Raw genomic sequence first — 18,772 nt, 5'->3', positions numbered from 1 at the left:
GATACTTGGAACGAACCTCCTGTTCGAGCTCCCAAGTAGCCTCCTCAACTCCATAATGCCTCCAAAGAACCTTTACCAACGGTATCGTCTTTTTCCTCAACACCTTCTGTTGTGTGTCAAGGATCTGAATTGGTCCCTCCTCGTAGGAAACATCCTCATCAATGTTCACATCAACCCAACTCAAAATGTGAGACGGATCCGGCTCGTACTTTTGTAGCATCGATACGTGGAAAACATTATGGACCCTGTCCATCTGCGGTGGCAATGCTAGTCTGTAGGCAACCTCTCCTACACGGTCCAAGATCTCAAAAGGTCCAATGAATCGTGGCGACAACTTGCCACTCTTCCCGAACCTCATCAACCCTTTCCGTGGAGAAACCCGAAGAAAAATGTGGTCTCCCACCTCAAAAGATAGCGGTCGTCTCCGCCTATCTGTATTACTTTTTTGTTGGCTTTAAGCAGTAAGCAATCTCTGTTTGATCAGCTTAATCTTCTCAGTAGTCTCGAGTACGATGTCGGTTCCTAAGGCGGTTGTCTCACCCACCTCAGTCCAACAAACAAGTGACCTACAAGGTCTACCATACAACGCCTCAAATGGAGCCATCTGAATACTCGTCTGATAACTGTTGTTGTAGGCAAACTCAATAAGTGGAAGGTGATCCTCCCAACTACCACCCAAGTTAAGTACACAGGCCCGAAGCATATCCTCCAAGATCTGGATGGTACGTTCCGACTGGCCGTCCGTTTGTGGATGGAATGCCGTACTAAGGTGCAACGCTGAGCCAAACGCTGCTTGAAATCCTTCCCAGAACTTCGAGGTGAACTTAGATCCCTATCCGACACAATAGCCACTAGAACTCCGTGCAATCTCACAATCTCTTTCATATAAAGTACACCAAGTGCCTCTGCGTCATCTGTTGCCTTAATAGGCAAGAAGTGAGCCGTCTTAGTCAATCTATCAATAATGATCCATATGGCTTCATTTCCCCTCCGTGACCTAGGAAGACCTGTCACAAAATCCATTGCAATCTCCTCCCATTTCCACTGCGCTACCGGCAACGGCTACAATAAACCAGCTGCTCTCTGGTGCTCGGCCTTCACCTGCTGACAGGTAACGCACTTAGCTACAAACTGTGCAACATCCTTCTTTGGTACCACCCGGATGAACTGCAAAGCGGGAAGTATGAAACTCCCGTAAGACGTCCTCACGACAAACTGTAGGAACAACCAACAACCAACAAACCCCTAAACCGTAGACCTCCATCTGCATGTAAGGTCCAATCCTTCACGGTCTCGCCACTGGAGATCAAAGTGTAAATGGCATCCAAATCTGAATCCTGTCTCTGTGACTCAATCACCAGTTTAACAAGAGTGGGTTGAAGCCACGAGACTAAACAAGAATGCTGACTTACTGCCATCATCATCCTCAAAGCAATACAATCCCATTTCAGCTAAATCTTCCAGCATCTTCCATTTCCGAATGGCTAAACTAGCCAAAGTCCCACGAGATTTCCGGCTTAAAGCATCAGCTACCATATTTGCCTTGCCAGGATGATACTGCAAATCAAAGTTATAGTCTTCTAAGAATTCAACCCATCGCCTCTGTCTGTTGTTCAAGTCCTTTTGGGAGAAAAGGTACTTGAGACTCTTATGATCCGAGAACACCTCAAATCTCTCACAATACAAATAGTGTCTCCAACACTTCAAGGCAAAAACAACTGCCGCTAGCTCCAAGTCATGAGTAGGGTAGTTAAGCTCGTGAGTCTTCAACTGTCGAGACCCATAAGCCACTACTCTATCATCTTGCATCAGTACACAACCCAAACCATCACGTGAGGCGTCACAATAGATCACATAACCCAAGCCATGCTCGGGTATCACCAACACTGGAGCTGTAGTCAACCTTATTTTCAACTCTTGAAAGGATGACTCACAGGCCTCATTCCATGCAAACTTGATCCCTTTCCGGGTCAATCTGGTCATAGGAGCTGCCAAACGGGAAAAATCTTTCACAAATCTCCAATAATAACCCGCTAGGCCAAGGAAACTTCGGATCTCAAAGACATTCTTGGGTTGCTCCCAACTCAAAACTGCCTCTATCTTTAAAGGATCAACTGAAACCCCACCTTCCAAGACAACATGTCCCAAAATTTCACCTCTTGTAGCCAAAACTCACACTTTTCATACTTGGCGTACAAACGGTGCTCCCGTAGAATACTATACCCAAATGGACCTCGTGCTCCTCCCGAGTCCGTGAATACACAAGAATATCATCCACGAAAACTACCACAAACTGATCCAAGTAATCGTGGAAGACACGGTTCATTAAATCCATGAATGCCGCCGGCGCATTGGTTAAACCAAAAGGCATAACAAGAAACTCGTAATGTCCATACCGCGTACGGAACGCGGTCTTTGGAATATCCTCCTCTCTAACCCGTAACTAATAATAGCCTGACCTCAAGTTAATCTTCGAAAAACAACTGGCTCCCCTCAACTGATCAAATAAATCATCTATCCTTGGTAAAGGATACTTGTTCTTGATGGTGGTATGATTCAACTTTCGGTAATCAATGCACAACCTCAAAGAACCATCTTTCTTCTTAGCGAACAAGACCGGTGCACCCCACAGTGACACACTCAATCGTATAAAGCCTTTCACTCTCAAATCATCAAGTTGCTTCTTCAATTCTTCTAATTCAATCGGTGCCATACGATACGGTGCCATAGAGATTGGCACGGTACTAGGCATCAAATTAATAGCAAATTCCACCTCTCGGTGTGGAGGCAACTCAGTCAAGTCCTCTGGAAACACATCTAGAAAGTCACGCACAACCGCTGGATAATCAACCCCGTAAAACTCAACGTCATCATCGGCGAGAAGACTAACCAAGAAGAATGTCTGCTGATCTCGACCCCTAACACCATAAAATGAATGAGTGAGAGGATCACACCGATCTCCCACAAAACAGAAACAATCCCCATCCGGGGTACACACTGAAACTCTGCTCCTGAAACAATCAATAACAGCTTCGAAGGATGACAACCAGTCCATCCCAAGAATGACGTCAAATCCCGTCATCTCGAGAAGGATGAGATCGAACTCAAGAACACGTCCGGCAATTGTGATAGAACAACTCCTACAAACTTTACTAAAAGTAACTGAACCCCCGATAGGCGTGTCAACACAAAGCGGACTGTCTAACTGACTGACCTCCAAACCCAATGCCCGTGCAAATGATGAAGCAATTAATAAATAAGAAGCACCGGAATCAAATAATACACGAGCCCAAGAATGGGACACAAGAAACATACCCCTGACAACTGAAGGACTGAATGGTGGCTCGGCTGGAGTGAGTACAAACACGCGACCCTCAGTCCTCTGCCCCTGAGAACTGCCTGCTTGATAGCCAGACTGCTGAGTGGGTGCACTCGAAGAAGCTCCCCTACCAGGTCGAGAACTCTAGGCTGACACAACTGGCTAAGACGGCTGAGGTGGTGGTGGCGGTCGAAACCCTGACTGAACTGTGGCAGACTGCATCTGCCTCTGTTGTGAACCTCCACCTCTACCCAAACCACTGCCCCGATGTGGACAATCTTTCACCCTATGGCCCTGTTGGCCACACCCGAAACATCCACCAGACGCCACCTGAATCTGGGTACACTGGGACTTGTGATGCCCTAGCTGCCCACACTTGAAACAAATCACCTGAGCTACCTGAGTCTGAGTGCATTGGGACTTGTAATGTCCCAACTGTCCGCATCTGAAACAAGTAACATTCGGTCTAGAAGACCCCATGGACACTGAAGCTGTGGGTGCAGATCTGACTGGCTGCTGTCCCCTGAACCTTGACTGCTCATGCTTCTGCTTCTTACTTGATTGACTCTCGGAGAAAGTACTCATACCCCTGTTGTGTTTGTAGGACTCACTGATAGCCTTACTGTCCTTGCTCTTAGCCTCAACCACTAAAGCCTTTCGCACTACTTTTGCATACTCTATCGGTTCTGAAGCAGCTACAATTGGCCTAATGGTAAGATTAAGGCCATCAACAAATTTCTCTATCTTTCCTTCTTCATCATTAGCAATTCCCGGTGCAAACCTCAAAAGTGATGTAAACTTGTTTTCATACTCTGTAACTGTCATGTTTCCTTGCTTCAACCCATCAAACTCCTTCTTTAGTTCCCTCCGCTTAGGCGCCGGAAAGTACTTCTCATAGTACAACTTCTTGAAAATAGCATATGTCATAGTATCCAGATTATGGGTGTGAGAAACGGTCTTCCACCAAATCTCAGCATCGCCCACAAAATTGTAAGTAGCCAATGTAATCTTCAACTTGTCCGTTGCCAAATTCATGGCATTAATATGCTTCTCCACCCTATCCATGAAACTATCCGCAACAAGCGGATCTGGACCACCCTCAAACAGAGTTGACATCAACTTCACAAACTTAGCAATGTGGTAAAGAGTATCATCTAACTCATTTTTCTTTGGAGGTGGTGGTGGTGGTGCCGGTGGTGGCACAAACTGTGACGATAACGCACCTATCGGTCGATATGCATCAAAAATAGCCGCCTGAACGGCTAACCTCAATTGCTCCCTATTTATCTGAAAGGGTGGATCAATGGTCCCCCTCGCTTGTCCCTCTCTTGGTGGGACCAAATCACGCAATAAGATATCTTCCTCAACTTGCTCTTGATCCCTTTCCACGGGATTGGAGCTAGAACTTTCCCCGGGATCCCTTCGTGTTGCCATGAAGCTATAAGAAAAGGAAATGGATCAATTACGATGACACTAAAATACGCACGAGAACGGAGTCCTCACACGAATGACTTGACAAGAATGGAAACACATAAACACCTTCCATACTTCCAAAATACCCAACTAAGGATAAACATAATCATAATAATATACAACGACATTAACCACTTAACACGTAATGATATAAGCATTTAAACAATTAAGCATGCCTTCCAAATAATTAAACACCTTAACACATAAACATATAAGCATGCAATCACATAAGCAATTAAACAAGTAAGCAAATAACTCAACTCCCCATGCAATCCTAGGTAGGCCTCTACCCGTCGTCCTAATGGTATTCGAACCATCGCTCTGATACCAAATTTGTAACGACCCGAAAAGATGCCAAAATAATAATAAAAATCTATAAAAATTTCGGCATGACCTCCGCATAAAATGTCCCTCAACAACCTGTAGAAATACAAAAAAATAAATGCATTGGCCTCACTGGGCCTTAAATCCAACTTATCCTGTCCCAACGCACAATTCAGATATTATATTACATTCCCAAAATGGTTACATACATACAAAAGTCCCGTTCCTCCATCTCATCCAAATAAGGGACACATCCGTTACTTCAAGTTACAGTCCATAATTGTAGCTAAAATTTTAAAGTCTATAGCTTACAACGTTATATCAACTAAACTAAAGTTTCCCAAAATATTTAAGATTACATTTACAAAATATATATCAAAGTTCTAATACAAAAGATAGCAAAAATAAAATAGATCCCCAAGCTCGTCTAAACTTGTGGTGGATCATCGTCCGCCGCCTCTTTTCCATATCCTGAAAAGTGTTAAAAATAATGGGGTGAGCATAAGCTCAGTAGGAAGTGTTTAAGACACACTTCTTATGTTCCCGTGAATCCATACAATGAATAAATAAAAAGTGAACGTGATCATGCCATTGTGAAACGCACATTCTCAACCACAATAACAAGTATGTAACAAATATCAACCAATCACCAATTTACCACAATGTCATGAAGTGCAATGTTATGCAAATGTCACTCCCCATTTCCGAAACAATTCTGTTTCAACAACCAAACCGTTAGTGCAGTCCGACCCAAGGCACCTCCATGGCGTCACGAAAGGAAGGTTGGTTAACTATCCACGACCACTAGGCGCCTCCTAGGCGTCCGGTTTTCGCAACACTTTTAGAAAATATTTTCTCCAAAACAATTTTATTTGTTCTAACAAATATTTTTCCCCCTTTCTCTTCCCCAATGGATGCATGAATGTTTCATGCTTCAAATCATTAATTTAACTATATGTTTTCACACATTTCCATTTACATCATCATCACAATTTAATGAAAATTTCTAAATATTCATTTCCTTTATTTATTTAGAACCATAGCACCCATTTTTCTTCAAGACAATAAATAAATAAATAAAAATCATGGAACATACAACACATCAAACACTAAGCATGCTCATTTACCATAATGAAAATAGACATGTATATAAACTCAAATAACACATGGAACACAATTATCATTGTAATTACATAGAACTATAATAACAACAAGCTAAGTAATTAAAATTTAGCATGCTTAGGATCAAATTTAAGGGGAAAAATTCACCAAAGGCCAAGAAATTGTAGATTAGAACACCCCTACCTCAAATTGATGAAAACCCCCAATTTGAGCCCAAGAACCCTAGAATTTTGAACTCCCTAGAGTGCACCAAATGATGATTGGCTCCTATCAAATTAATGGCCTCGAAGAGCTCAACAACTTTGCTTCACAATGTTTTACCAAATTCCCAAAGGAAAAAAGCAAGATCAAGGTTTGAAGTTGCAAAAAGAAAAAAAAATTGGAAACTGCCGAGAGCAGTCTGGTTGCAGCAAGAGAGAGAGAGAAAAGTGGACTCGTGTAATGGCCTTATGGCCTTTTGTGTGTTTATAACATGGGTGGGGCCCACTTGCTTTATTTCTTTTAACATTAATTTTATATATATATATATATATATATCACAACATTACAAAACTTTCAAAATATGGAAAGTTTATGAAAAACACAAATTCCCTTGCAGAAATTTGAAATTCTGCCTGCGTTATAAAATTTGCTTTGCAATTCTTTGCAATTTCTCCTTTTCTCTTGCATTTTTATTTTTCTATTTCATTACAGAATTGCTATGAAGACAATTTGATCGTCTCCTCTTGGTAAGGAAGCATCAGTTCCACTAGAAATATTCTTGTTATCGCTTCGACTCATATTCCCCAAAAAGTGGATCCCGCTCTAATAGCTCCGAATAAATTAAATACGTGCATTAAGATACGAAGGCTTCTTATTCCACAACAATGAAAGCACTTTTTCACTCTTCATATACTAGGGGATTTCACTTGGTATTTGCTTCTCTTTGTGCTGGAAAATTATGTAAAAACAAATTTTACTTAAATTTAAGTAAGGTTTTTCTCTGCTTAGTCACAGAGCATGATGTAATTTGGAATAAGCTTCCTTTTTCCTCTTACTTTGGTCTGGAGGGGATTGGGGTTAGAATAAGCATCACATATAGACGAGCTTTAGCTGCCACCATGATGGGGAACAGGGTATGATTCGCACATATGAGTTACAATTGTTTCAACGTTACTCTTGGAGAAGAGAAAAGAGAATTAGAATTAGGAATTTTTTTAAGTTTGGGCTACATTATCCTGTTTCTTGATATTCTCAATCCTCAGTCTCTCTAGCCTCTCTTTCCATGGCTAAGACTCAAGCGGGAGCCAATCCACCACCTTCTCACCCCCTTCGTCCGTCTTCTCACCTCCTTTGTCCGTCTTCTCACCTTCTCCTTCTAGCCTCATCTCATCTTTTCATCCTCATCCCCTTCTTCTTTCTGGTTCCAAATCAAAGTTACAACAAGCCTATCTGTCCTGCATCACACCATGAAGAAGAAACTTCAATTTGTTTAGAGTCAATCAACTGAACACAAGTTACTCATTGAGAAATGACTTCCATTGGAAAAAGCATAGCGGAAAAAGCATAGCCTGATATCTATTGTTCAAACCTATTTGATTAGACTTGATAGCATTTTATGCTTCTTGTTGACTTTTAGAATTTTGGTATGTGAATATGCTCCCGTGTGAAACAAGGGAAATAATAAGCAAGCGATCATGAAAGCAGTTTGTCATGTTAATGAGACAATAAATTTCCTGAGGAAAGATATGTGAGAACTTTCATACAGAAGATTATGCAATTTATGCGTACAAAAGAATACAAAAATCGTTACTTGGGACTGATGCAGCAACCCATACTGGATCTCTTACCCCAGCTGAAATCCTAAAACAAAGAGGAAAAGGGAAAAATAGTAAGATAAACAGATCTCTGGATTATGTGTGTTCAAAAAGATTGCTAAATCATATGAACCAAAACCCTAGGCTCTAATGTAGAGTTGTGCAATGTCCATGATCTGGATCTGGAGGGGGGTAATTCAGGTGAATAGGTCTTGTTGGTTGGATTAATGGTTTCTTAAAACTTTTTGAATTTGAACTAAATTACGTGAAATTTAAGTTCAAATTAAAACTAGATAACTAAGTCTATTCAATCCATTATGCTAATAAATCATGCAATAATAAAATTTAAATCAATAAAGCGTAAAAGATGGAGACAGATTTTTTATGTGGAAGACCCAAGTGGCATAGCCCACGCATGAATTCACTGTGAGAAAGAGATATTACGACTAGGTTACCAGTGTTAATAAGAGAAAACAGAATCAAACAAAATTTCTGATGTGGAAGAGATACGCATCCCTTTGGTTCTCTTTTTTTTATTTATGTGTGTACCATAACTATCTTCCAGTTAGAAAGGTTGTCGTGGCCAGTCCCAATGGAAAGGTGAGCTTTTCCAATTGGAAGGGTGAACGTTTCTAGTTGAAAGAGTAATATGCAAATAAGGTGCGATCATGAAGCGACACGTGGCTTCATTAAAGGAAGTCATTTGGTAAAAGTAACTGCATAGGGACACGTGTCAGCCAAAGAGGGAAGCAGTTACCTGCAGTTGGAAAGACGTGTGACTTTCCAAGTGGACACGTGGCAGGCAGAGAAGGGAGCTATTTTCTACAGTTGGAAAGTTGCTGTTGAATGGGACATGTGTTAGCCACAGAGGGAAGTAGTTACCTGCAGTTGGAAAGACGTGTGACTTTCCAAGTGGACACATGTCAGCCAGAGAAGGAGCAGTTACCTTCAAGTTAGAGGTAGTTCCAAGCAGTTAGGAGATCGTGGTCCATTCCATTTGACAGTTTCAGAACGTGGCTAAAAGCCTTCAATTGAAATTGAACCACCAAAATCACTCCTTCAAAGCTGTAATTTATGGGACATCATGTTCTCACACGTGTCAACATCATGATAAGACTAAGGGAGACATGGGACACGTGGCACAAATTAGACGTTCCACTTGGCACAAATCAGACGTTCCACTTGGCTGCATCTCAACAACAGATGGAACTGCCACTGACAATAAATATAAGACTTGGACAAAATAAAAGGACATCTCCACACAGATCAAACAACTCCTATTTTCATTTACTCTTCATTTCAATTCATGCACTTTATCTTTTCCTAGTGTAATCTTTACTTTTTAGGCACTTTAATTTTCCACATATGTATTACAATTCCTTTAATTTCGAGCACTTGTACTTCAGTTCCTAGTTTAATGAAATTCAATTTAGTTCAGTTCATTTCATTCTTCCAACAACACTTTCACCAAGCATTTCCATCCTTTTCCATTCCATCTTTCCATTTCTGAAGTCCTTTTCCACAAAGGCAAAAAAAACCTAGCGAGAGCGGTCATTCTAAGCTCTCCACAATCGGCTGAACTTCAAGCTTCTCACGGCCAGATTTGGAATATAGTTTGGCTCTATTCCATCTCCATTGGATTCTTGGCGGATCCTGGCACGCCCGCACCTTCCACCTTTCTACTTGGAATAGACAGAATTTTTGTCGCCAAACATATTGGCACGCCCAGTGGGACCACCGGTTAAAGAAATTGAAGATAATGGATGGAAGAAGAATTTCAATGAGTCCAAGCCTATTTATTGCCGAAGAACGTAAGCAATTTTTCCAAGAACTCATGGAAAAGTTCCAAGAATGTTTTCGGAATGCAATATCAGAATGGGAAAGGTCCCAACAGCATGTACGAACCCGTCCACATGCTCAACAACTACTACCACCTCAAGTGCCGATTCCACCAACAGTGCAACCACAACCACCACCAGTTCAGGTTCCACTTCAAGTGGAACCCCAAGTACAGATTCGTCCACCAGCAGTAGTTCAACCACTTCCACCGCAAGTGCAGGTTCCACTTCAAGTGCAATATCCTCCACCAACAATAGTCCAACCACCTCCATCTCATGTCCAACAGAATATTCCATTTCTGAGCATTCAACAATTTGCAACCACACCACCAAGGCCACCTATGGCCTTTCCAATAGCGTTTGAAGGACAACCCCCTCCAAAAAAATCTCGATGGAGGAACATCCTTCTAGCAGAACCAAACCCACTTCTAGTGGTGTTTGGGGGGCAAAGCATGGCCAATCAACTATGTATTTGGCCAGAAGAAGTACAAATTCGTCCTCCTTGTAAGCCTCCAGACCCCGGGGAGCAACGAATTGAATGAAAGGTATCGAGCTCTCAACATTACAACTTTTGGCCTAGACAATGGGCTGAAAAATTTTAGTTGTCCCATTCCTCACCCAATAGAAGTATTACATGCCAAATTCTCACTCAATATCTAAAATTTTACATGCCTTATTATTTTTCAGAGAATATCAGGCACATAAAATTTGGGGGGTAATGTTTATGCCATAACTATCTTCCAGTTGGAAAGGTTGTCGTGGCCGGTCCCAATGGAAGAGCATTTGCTACTGGAAGGGTGAACGCTTTCAATTGGAAAGTAATATGCAAATAAAGTGTATTCATGAAGCGACACGTGGCTTCATCAAAGGAAGCCATTTGGTACAAGTAACTGCATAGGGACACGTGTCAGCCGAAGAGGGAAGCAGTTACCTGCAGTTGGGAAGACGTGTGACTTTCCAAGTGAACACGTGGCAGGCAAAGAAGGAAGCCGTTTTCTACAGTTGAAAAGTTGCTGCTGAATGGGATACGTGTTAGCCAAAGAGGGAAGCTGTTATCTGCAATTGGTAAGACGTGTGACTTTCCAAGTGGACACGTGCCAGGCAGAGAAGGAAGCCGTTTTCTACAGTTGGAAAGTTACTACTGAATGGGACACTTGTCAGCCAAAGAGGGAAGCAATTGCCTGCAGTTGGAAAGACGTGTGACTTTCCAAGTGGACACGTGTCAGGCAGAAAACGAGCAGTTACCTGCAAGTTAGAGGCAGTTCCAGGCAATTAGGAGATCGTGGTCTATTCCATTTGACAGTTTCAGAACATGGCTTGAAGCTTGCAAAATAGTTTCAGCAGGGAATGATTGCCAAGTCAACTTTTGGCAACACCGTATTAGCTGTTGGAGTTTGAATCTGATCCAGAGGGTGGAATGTATAATGCTCCGTTGGACCTTCCAGACATGGCATAAGAATAATTCTTTCAGACTCCTTTTCTATCACTCAAGTCGCAAATCTTGAACTTACAAAATCTTGGATTAGGAATGGTTTCTGTTGATACAACTTTTCACTGCATATTAGTAGTGGTTTTGTTGAACATGATAGGATATCTCAAGGCTTCATCTGTAATAAATTTCATGCTGACTTCAGATTGGCAGATTAGTATAATGAACTGGTCCAGCTTTTTAGAACTTCCCTAAACATTCATCTTCTATAAAGAAATGAGAGACTGGAACCCCTTTCACTATCGTGCTTGACTTTTGCTTTTACGTGATAACTGGTAACTTGTTGCAATCATGCTAGTTAATGAGGGAGGGGACAGGTTTATAGGTTTGGTTCTTACCAATTGAAAGATATATTGCACTGTTAAACGTGATTATCTGATTTAATGCTCTATAGTTGTATTGCAAACATATATTGATATATATATAATTATTGTATTTAAAATTTATGTTGTTTGCATGGGTCTAACCTGTTTTGGTGCTACCAATTTGTTCAATGCATTGTGTTAGAATGTTTATGTATATATATATATATATATATATATTTATGTTGGGTCATTATGTAATTACCCATAGTTGTTAGGATCATTGTGTAATTAGGTAACATTGTGTAATTAGGTTATTACTCTTTTCCTTTATATAAGACTGTTGGCTTAGGGTTAATACATATACAATATACACGGATTTGCTCTCTCTCTCTCTCTCTCTCTCTCTCTCTCTCTCTCTCTCTCTCTCTCTCTCTCTCTCTGAACAAGCTATAGGATCACTATTATTTCAGGACAGTGATCGTTCCCTAGGCTTAACTCTCTCTCTCTCTCTCTGAACAAGCTATAGGATCACTATTATTTCAGGACAGTGATCGTTCCCTAGGCTTAACATGTCATATGTTTGATCTTGGTATGACGTATATCATCTTATTTGTATTTAAGATTGCCTATCTTTTAATCCTAGAGTAGTCGTTCACAAGAATATTGCATCTTCTGATGAGTTGGCCATTTTGATGCAGATTGAAGGAGCATTTGTTCAAGGTTTGGGATGGGTAGCCTTGGAAGAGCTAAAATGGGGAGATGCTGCTCATCCGTGGATTCCACCCGGCTCCTTGTACACCTGTGGTCCTGGAAGTTACAAAATTCCTACTCTGAATGATGTTCCCTTCAGATTTAGTGTTTCACTTTTGAAGGTAAGACCCTATGATTGTTCAGCTGATGAGCTAAGCAGCATCAACAACTCAAATCATGTGTTTATCATCAAATGCAGGCCAAATAACAAGCAACTACCCACAAAATCACATTTTATTGGCTATAGAATTGAGTTAAAAAAACACATTAAAATTCATATATTGTCCGAATTAAAATCATTGCTGGTATTGCTGTTGCTGTTGTGATAATAATATTTTTGGGGTGGAAGGGAGCGGGTTGTATATAGATAATAAGTGCAGTTGAATGAATTGTGGCCTAATCTGCTTATTTCCTCCAACTATTCCACTTTCTTCTTTCATGGATTACACTTGTTCTTTATTTTTAGTCCCAGTGACCTCATAAATTCTCTTGCTTATCGGTATTCATTCAATTCACAGGGTGCACCAAATGTCAAGGCCATTCATTCATCTAAAGCTGTTGGTGAGCCTCCCTTTTTCCTTGCTTCGGCCGTCTTTTTCGCCATAAAAGATGCCATTATAGCTGCGAGAGCAGAAGTGGGATGTAATGCCTGGTTTCCTCTTGATAACCCGGCAACACCGGAACGTATCCGGATGGCTTGTACAGATGAAATTATCAAATCAATTGCTAGCTATGATTTCCGCCCCAAGCTTAGTGTTTGATGCGACTTGTAATCTTTTTTGTTGGGGGGATCTGTATTTAGAAATCCACTGCTGGCATATTATGTATCCATTGTGTATATTTGCCTGCAAATCTAGCAAGTCCTGTGTAACAAATGTGAAATGGATTATTCTCAAATAAGCAAATGTAAAGTCTAATATTACGAGCCTTTTTTTTTTTTTTTTGAAGTACTACTAGGCTACAACCATTGGTATTTATCAAAGCAATTATAAGCTATTGACATGTTGTTTGCAAAAATAATTTACATAAAATATAGAAAATACACCATCTCTGTAACAAGATCTTCAAGTTGTAAAGAATTATTGTGGTGCTATTATCCTCTGAGGTTGATGTACAAATGAAAGGTGCTGACTCTTATAGTCAATATATATATATATATATATATATATATATATATTCACTCGCACACATCATCATCATTATTGTCTTTATCACATATGGATGCAGGTGCAGAGTTGGGAATTGTACCTTAGGGCTTACAAATGAATTTTAGAGATTTTGCCAAATTTGGTGTGGAATGAGAAATAACCACTTTCACTAAAGTGAGTTTTAAAAATGAAATTGTGATTTAGGAATGTTAAAATGGAAGGTTTTTAAGAAAACAGAGTTTAGGGTTTAAAAATGGTTCTCGAGATTTCGCCAGCATAACAATGAGGAATGAAAATGACCACTATAACCAAAGTGGGCTTTTAGAGATAAAATATGATTTGAGGATTTTAAAATGGGAGGGTTTTGAGAAAACTGTCTTAAGAGTATAAAAATAATTTTGGAGATTTCGCCATGACAACAAAGATAAAAATGACCACTTTTTATCAAAGTGGCTTTTAAAGATGAAAATATGATGTAGAAATGTTTAAAAATGAGAGCTTTTAAACAAAGTTTAGAGCTTAAAAATGAATTTTAGAGTTTTCGCCAACATGATAGCGTGGAATGAGAAATAACCACTTTTACTAAAGTGGGTTTTAGAGATGAAAATGTGATTTAGGAAGGTTAATATGAGAGGGTTATGAGAAAACCATGTCTTAGAGTTCTAAAATGATTTTTGGAGGTTTCTTCAGCATGATGGCGTGGAATGAAAATGACCATTTTTACCGAAATGTGTTTTTAGAGATCAAACTATGATGTAGGAATGTTGAAATGAAATATTTTAAGAAAACTGTGTCTTAGAGTTTAAATATGATTTTAGAGATTTTGTTGTACGGTGACAAGGAATGAAAATAACCACTCTTACTGTAGTGGGTTTTTAGATAAATGAAATATCATGCAGAGACTTTGAAAATGGAATTTTTTTTTTTTTTTTTTTTCAAGGAAAACTGAGCGTGGGTTGTAAAAATGAGCTTTAGAGAAGTCGCTAACATAATGACGTTGAATGAAAATGACCATTTTTACTAAAGTGAAATTTTGTAGATATAAAATGTCATGTAGAGACTTTAAAAAGTTGTTGTTGTTGTTTTTTTTTTTTTAACAAAAAAAAAAGAAAAAGAAAACCAAGCTTTGGGGTGTAAAAATAGGTTTAGATTGAAGGGATGGGAATCGTAATTTTGACAAGAGTAACGCCTTGAAAAAGTGTGTTGGGGTTTTGTGAAGCCCATTTTGAGTATAATTAAAGATATGTTTACAAATGTAGTCTTAAAAAAACTAGTGATGACTCCGAAAATAGACAAGTCACCTGCGCAATTCCGGGTGGATATAGTTTAGTAAACCTTCTAAAGGATCATGAGATCCACAAGGGTCATCATCGTTGGCATGAGAAAAAATCGTCATTATAGCGGCATGACAAGAATGTCATTGTATCAGGAGGAGCATGCTTATCACTTTTTTATTTATTTACTAAAATCAGTGTGTGTATTGATTTTAATGCTAATTTTTACAAAATTAATGATTACACAGCAATAAAGCTATGTATTAGTATAAAAGTAGACACTTGAAAGGGAGCTCTGCAGGAGTTTTAACTGGTTTGATGAGGGGTTTGCTTCTAGCAAGTCCCTTCGATGCGGGTGTGTTGCCCTCACACACACACACACACACACACACACACACACACACCGGGGGAGGCGAGTAACAAAGGTTTTTATACATACACACATATATATATATATATATATATATTGGTTATGTAATACAAAGAAAGGCATAAAGTAAAGCATTAAATAACAACATAAAGCATAATAGCAAGCACAAAGAACATATAGTGGGTTCAAATTAAGTTTCAAAATATTTACTAGCAAATTCAAAGTGGGACTGAAACTAGCCGCATCCGTACTTTTAGTTCATTTAAAGGGCAGCGACATCTTTTAAGTGCGACAGGTTCCTTTTTATAATAAAAGTAGGGCGACCACTTGTACTTTCTGTTGTTGTCATGCGGGCAATCCGAGTCCAATTTGTGGTTTTTAAGGGAATATGACACTAGCAAGAGACATCAGCATTGTAACATCATCAGATTACTTCCAGAATTCTATTTGTGATTGTTGACTATTTTGCCCCTACAGGGCATTTATGGATAAATTCCGAAGGTTTCTTCTTAAGGTTTTAAGGAGTTCCGAACACACTGGCGGGGTTCGTTTCCCCATTTGATGCTTTGATAAGCGTGTTTTAATGCAAAATCATGATCTTTCCCTTTTCTTGGATCTTCAACAATAGGTACTGAATCTACTTGATCTTAGGTGCATTCTTAGCTTTTTGGACATTTTGGAGTCGATGATGAAGTCAAATCTAAGATCCGTTGGTCGGATTTTCTAGAAAATAAAACGGAGAGGTTGGGGCAAAATGGGGTGCCTACACACACCTGCACCCATGGTAGGATTCATCATGTTATAGATCAATTAGCCTTCCTAATTAGATAGATTATTAAATTGGATAAATCATAAGTGATCAAATTTTGCAAGAGAATTAAAATATGAAAACGTGTTAATACACATATTTGAATCCAGAAAGTAATAAATGTATTTGTAGTAATAATGGGAATAACTAGGAAGCATAATGGAGAATTGCAATATATTTTTGCTTTTTTTTCCACATATATAGTTTTTGGCTTTTATTGCTTACAAGAAATGATACAAATGAATTTTAAATATATAAGAACTATAAAGAGGATCTTTGTTTAGGACCCTTCTTATTCACATAGACAGCTGCTTAAAATAAAACTTATGCGAAAAAATGTATTTCAACACGACAACTTCAAAAGAAGTTAGTTATTCTTTGTAACTGATGCAAGAAACCGTCATTAGCTTAGTAGCCTTTTGGAGGTGGTGGAGACTTGTAATAGTAAGGAGTAGGTGGTGATGGGGATGGAGGGGGCGGGGACTTGTAATAGTAAGGAGTAGGTGGTGATGGGGATGGAGGGGGCGGGGACTTGTTATAGTAAGGAGGAGGTGGTGATTTGGATGGTGGAGGTGGGGACTTGTAGTAGTAAGGAGTTGGTGGTGACTTGGATGGTGGAGGTGGGGACGTGTAGTGGTATGGAGGTGGTGGTGACTTGGATGGTGGAGGTGGGGACGAGTAGTGGTAAGGAGGAGGTGGTGACTTGGATGGTGGAGGTGGGGACGTGTAGTGGTAAGGAGGAGGTGGTGATTTAGATGGTGGTGGTGGGGATTTGTAGTAGTAAGGAGGTGGAGGTGACTTTGATGGAGGGGGTGGAGAATTGTAATGGTAAGGAGGAGGTGGTGACTTGGATGGTGAAGGTGGGGACGTGTAGTGGTATGGAGGTGGTGGTGACTTGGATGGTGGAGGTGGGGATGAGTAGTGGTAAGGAGGAGGTGGTGACTTGGATGGTGGAGGTGGGGACGCGTAGTGGTAAGGAGTTGGTGGTGACTTGGATGGTGGAGGTGGGGACGAGTGGTATGGAGGCGGTGGTGATTTAGATGGTGGTGGTGGGGACTTGTAGTAGTAAGGAGGAGGTGGTGACTTGGATGGTGGAGGTGGGGACGTGTAGTGGTAAGGAGGAGGTGGTGATTTAGATGGTGGTGGTGGGGATTTGTAGTAGTAAGGAGGTGGAGGTGACTTTGATGGAGGGGGTGGAGAGTTGTAATGGTAAGGAGGAGGTGGTGACTTGGATGGTGGAGGTGGGGACGTGTAGTGGTATGGAGGTGGTGGTGACTTGGATGGTGGAGGTGGGGACGAGTAGTGGTAAGGAGGAGGTGGTGACTTGGATGGTGGAGGTGGGGACGCGTAGTGGTAAGGAGTTGGTGGTGACTTGGATGGTGGAGGTGGGGACGTGTAGTGGTATGGAGGTGGTGGTGATTTAGATGGTGGTGGTGGGGACTTATAGTAGTAAGGAGGTGGAGGTGACTTTGATGGAGGGGGTGGAGAGTTATAATGGTAAGGAGGAGGTGGTGACTTGGATGGTGGAGGTGGGGACGTGTAGTGGTATGGAGGCGGTGGTGATTTAGATGGTGGTGGTGGGGACTTGTAGTAGTAAGGAGGTGGAGGTGACTTTGATGGAGGGGGTGGAGAGTTATAATGGTAAGGAGGAGGTGGTGACTTGGATGGTGGAGGTGGGGACGTGTAGTGGTATGGAGGCGGTGGTGATTTAGATGGTGGTGGTGGGGACTTGTAGTAGTAAGGAGGTGGAGGTGACTTTGATGGAGGGGGTGGAGAGTTATAATGGTAAGGAGGAGGTGGTGACTTGGATGGTGGAGGTGGGGACGTGTAGTGGTATGGAGGCGGTGGTGACTTGGATGGTGGAGGTGGGGACGTGTAGTGGTATGGAGGTGGAGGTGACTTTGATGGAGTGGGTGGAGAGTTGTAATGGTAATGAAGTGGTGGTGATTTAGATGGTGGTGGTGGGGACTTATAGTAGTAAGGAGGTGGAGGTGACTTTGATGGTGGGGGTGGGGACTTGTAATAGTAAGGAGGTGGTGGCGATGGTGGAGGTGGGGACCTGTAATAGTAAGGAGGTGGTGGTGACTCAAATGGTGGAGGTGGTGAAGCATAAATGTATGGCTTATCGGCAACTACAGAAATGGCTATTAAGCAAAATGCCATTGCATAAACAAGTTGAGGCCATTGCCTTAGCTTCCCTGGACTTCCCATTTCCGGAAAGGGGGATATGTTCTTAGAAGTATTGGTTTGTATGATTGAGAGGACTCGCTAAACCTATATATAGTATTCCATATGATGATTGGTGACATTGATATGTTTGTTTATAGAGGAAACAGGCTGTATTAAGATATACACAATTCAAGTCATATCTCTCATTTTTTTGAACTATTGAAAGGTGGTTTCCCACTAACATATCAGTTTCATTTAGGGGAGGCCATGAACATGTCAATATAAGAGTAGGTAATATGCTATATGCATGTAATATTTCTGTACGATCAAATTTTGATCACATATATATATATATATATTAATTTTGATCATTTCCAATAGCGCGTTTTAGGTAAATGGTTATGAAGTTTTCTTCTACCAGGACGCAAGAAAGAGAGAGATTTAAGTCAAAGTAGAAACCTGTTCTGGATCCATATGATTTGTTTGTCAGATTAAATAGGCTTATCTTTGCAAATGACATAAGGAAGTTGTTGAAAATAAGAATTTATTTATTTATTTTTATATATCTATTAACTTGTACTTCTTCA

General features: G+C 40.6%; 2 protein-coding genes across 2 annotated transcripts in view; one reads left to right on the top strand and one right to left on the bottom strand.

The window, feature by feature from the left end:
- Nucleotides 1–13,418, top strand: part of LOC132311368 (xanthine dehydrogenase 1-like) — a 66,189-nt gene extending 52,771 nt beyond the window's left edge. Inside the window, exons 13-14 of the mRNA XM_059809262.1 lie at nt 12,365–12,538; nt 12,935–13,418. Coding sequence (XP_059665245.1) covers nt 12,365–12,538; nt 12,935–13,177 — 417 coding nt within the window. The 3' untranslated portion in view covers nt 13,178–13,418. The remainder of the gene's footprint in view (nt 1–12,364; nt 12,539–12,934) is intronic.
- A 3,006-nt stretch (nt 13,419–16,424) lies between these two features.
- On the bottom strand, nt 16,425–18,227 carry LOC132313986 (extensin-2-like). The gene is made up of 2 exons (XM_059812914.1): nt 18,036–18,227; nt 16,425–17,918 (listed from the first exon to the last, which is right to left on the bottom strand). Exons 1-2 carry the CDS (start codon nt 18,225–18,227, stop codon nt 16,425–16,427), a joined length of 1,686 nt encoding a protein of 561 aa, XP_059668897.1.
- Between the last annotated feature and the right edge of the window lie 545 nt (nt 18,228–18,772).

This window comes from Cornus florida, unplaced genomic scaffold (assembly GCF_030987335.1).
Source record: "Cornus florida cultivar Cherokee Brave unplaced genomic scaffold, ASM3098733v1 CherokeeBrave_3.0.0_Hap2_Chr06, whole genome shotgun sequence".
Classification (NCBI taxonomy): Eukaryota; Viridiplantae; Streptophyta; class Magnoliopsida; order Cornales; family Cornaceae; genus Cornus; species Cornus florida.
Note: the sequence above shows the minus strand (reverse complement) of the source record. Positions and strands in the feature narration are given on the sequence as shown.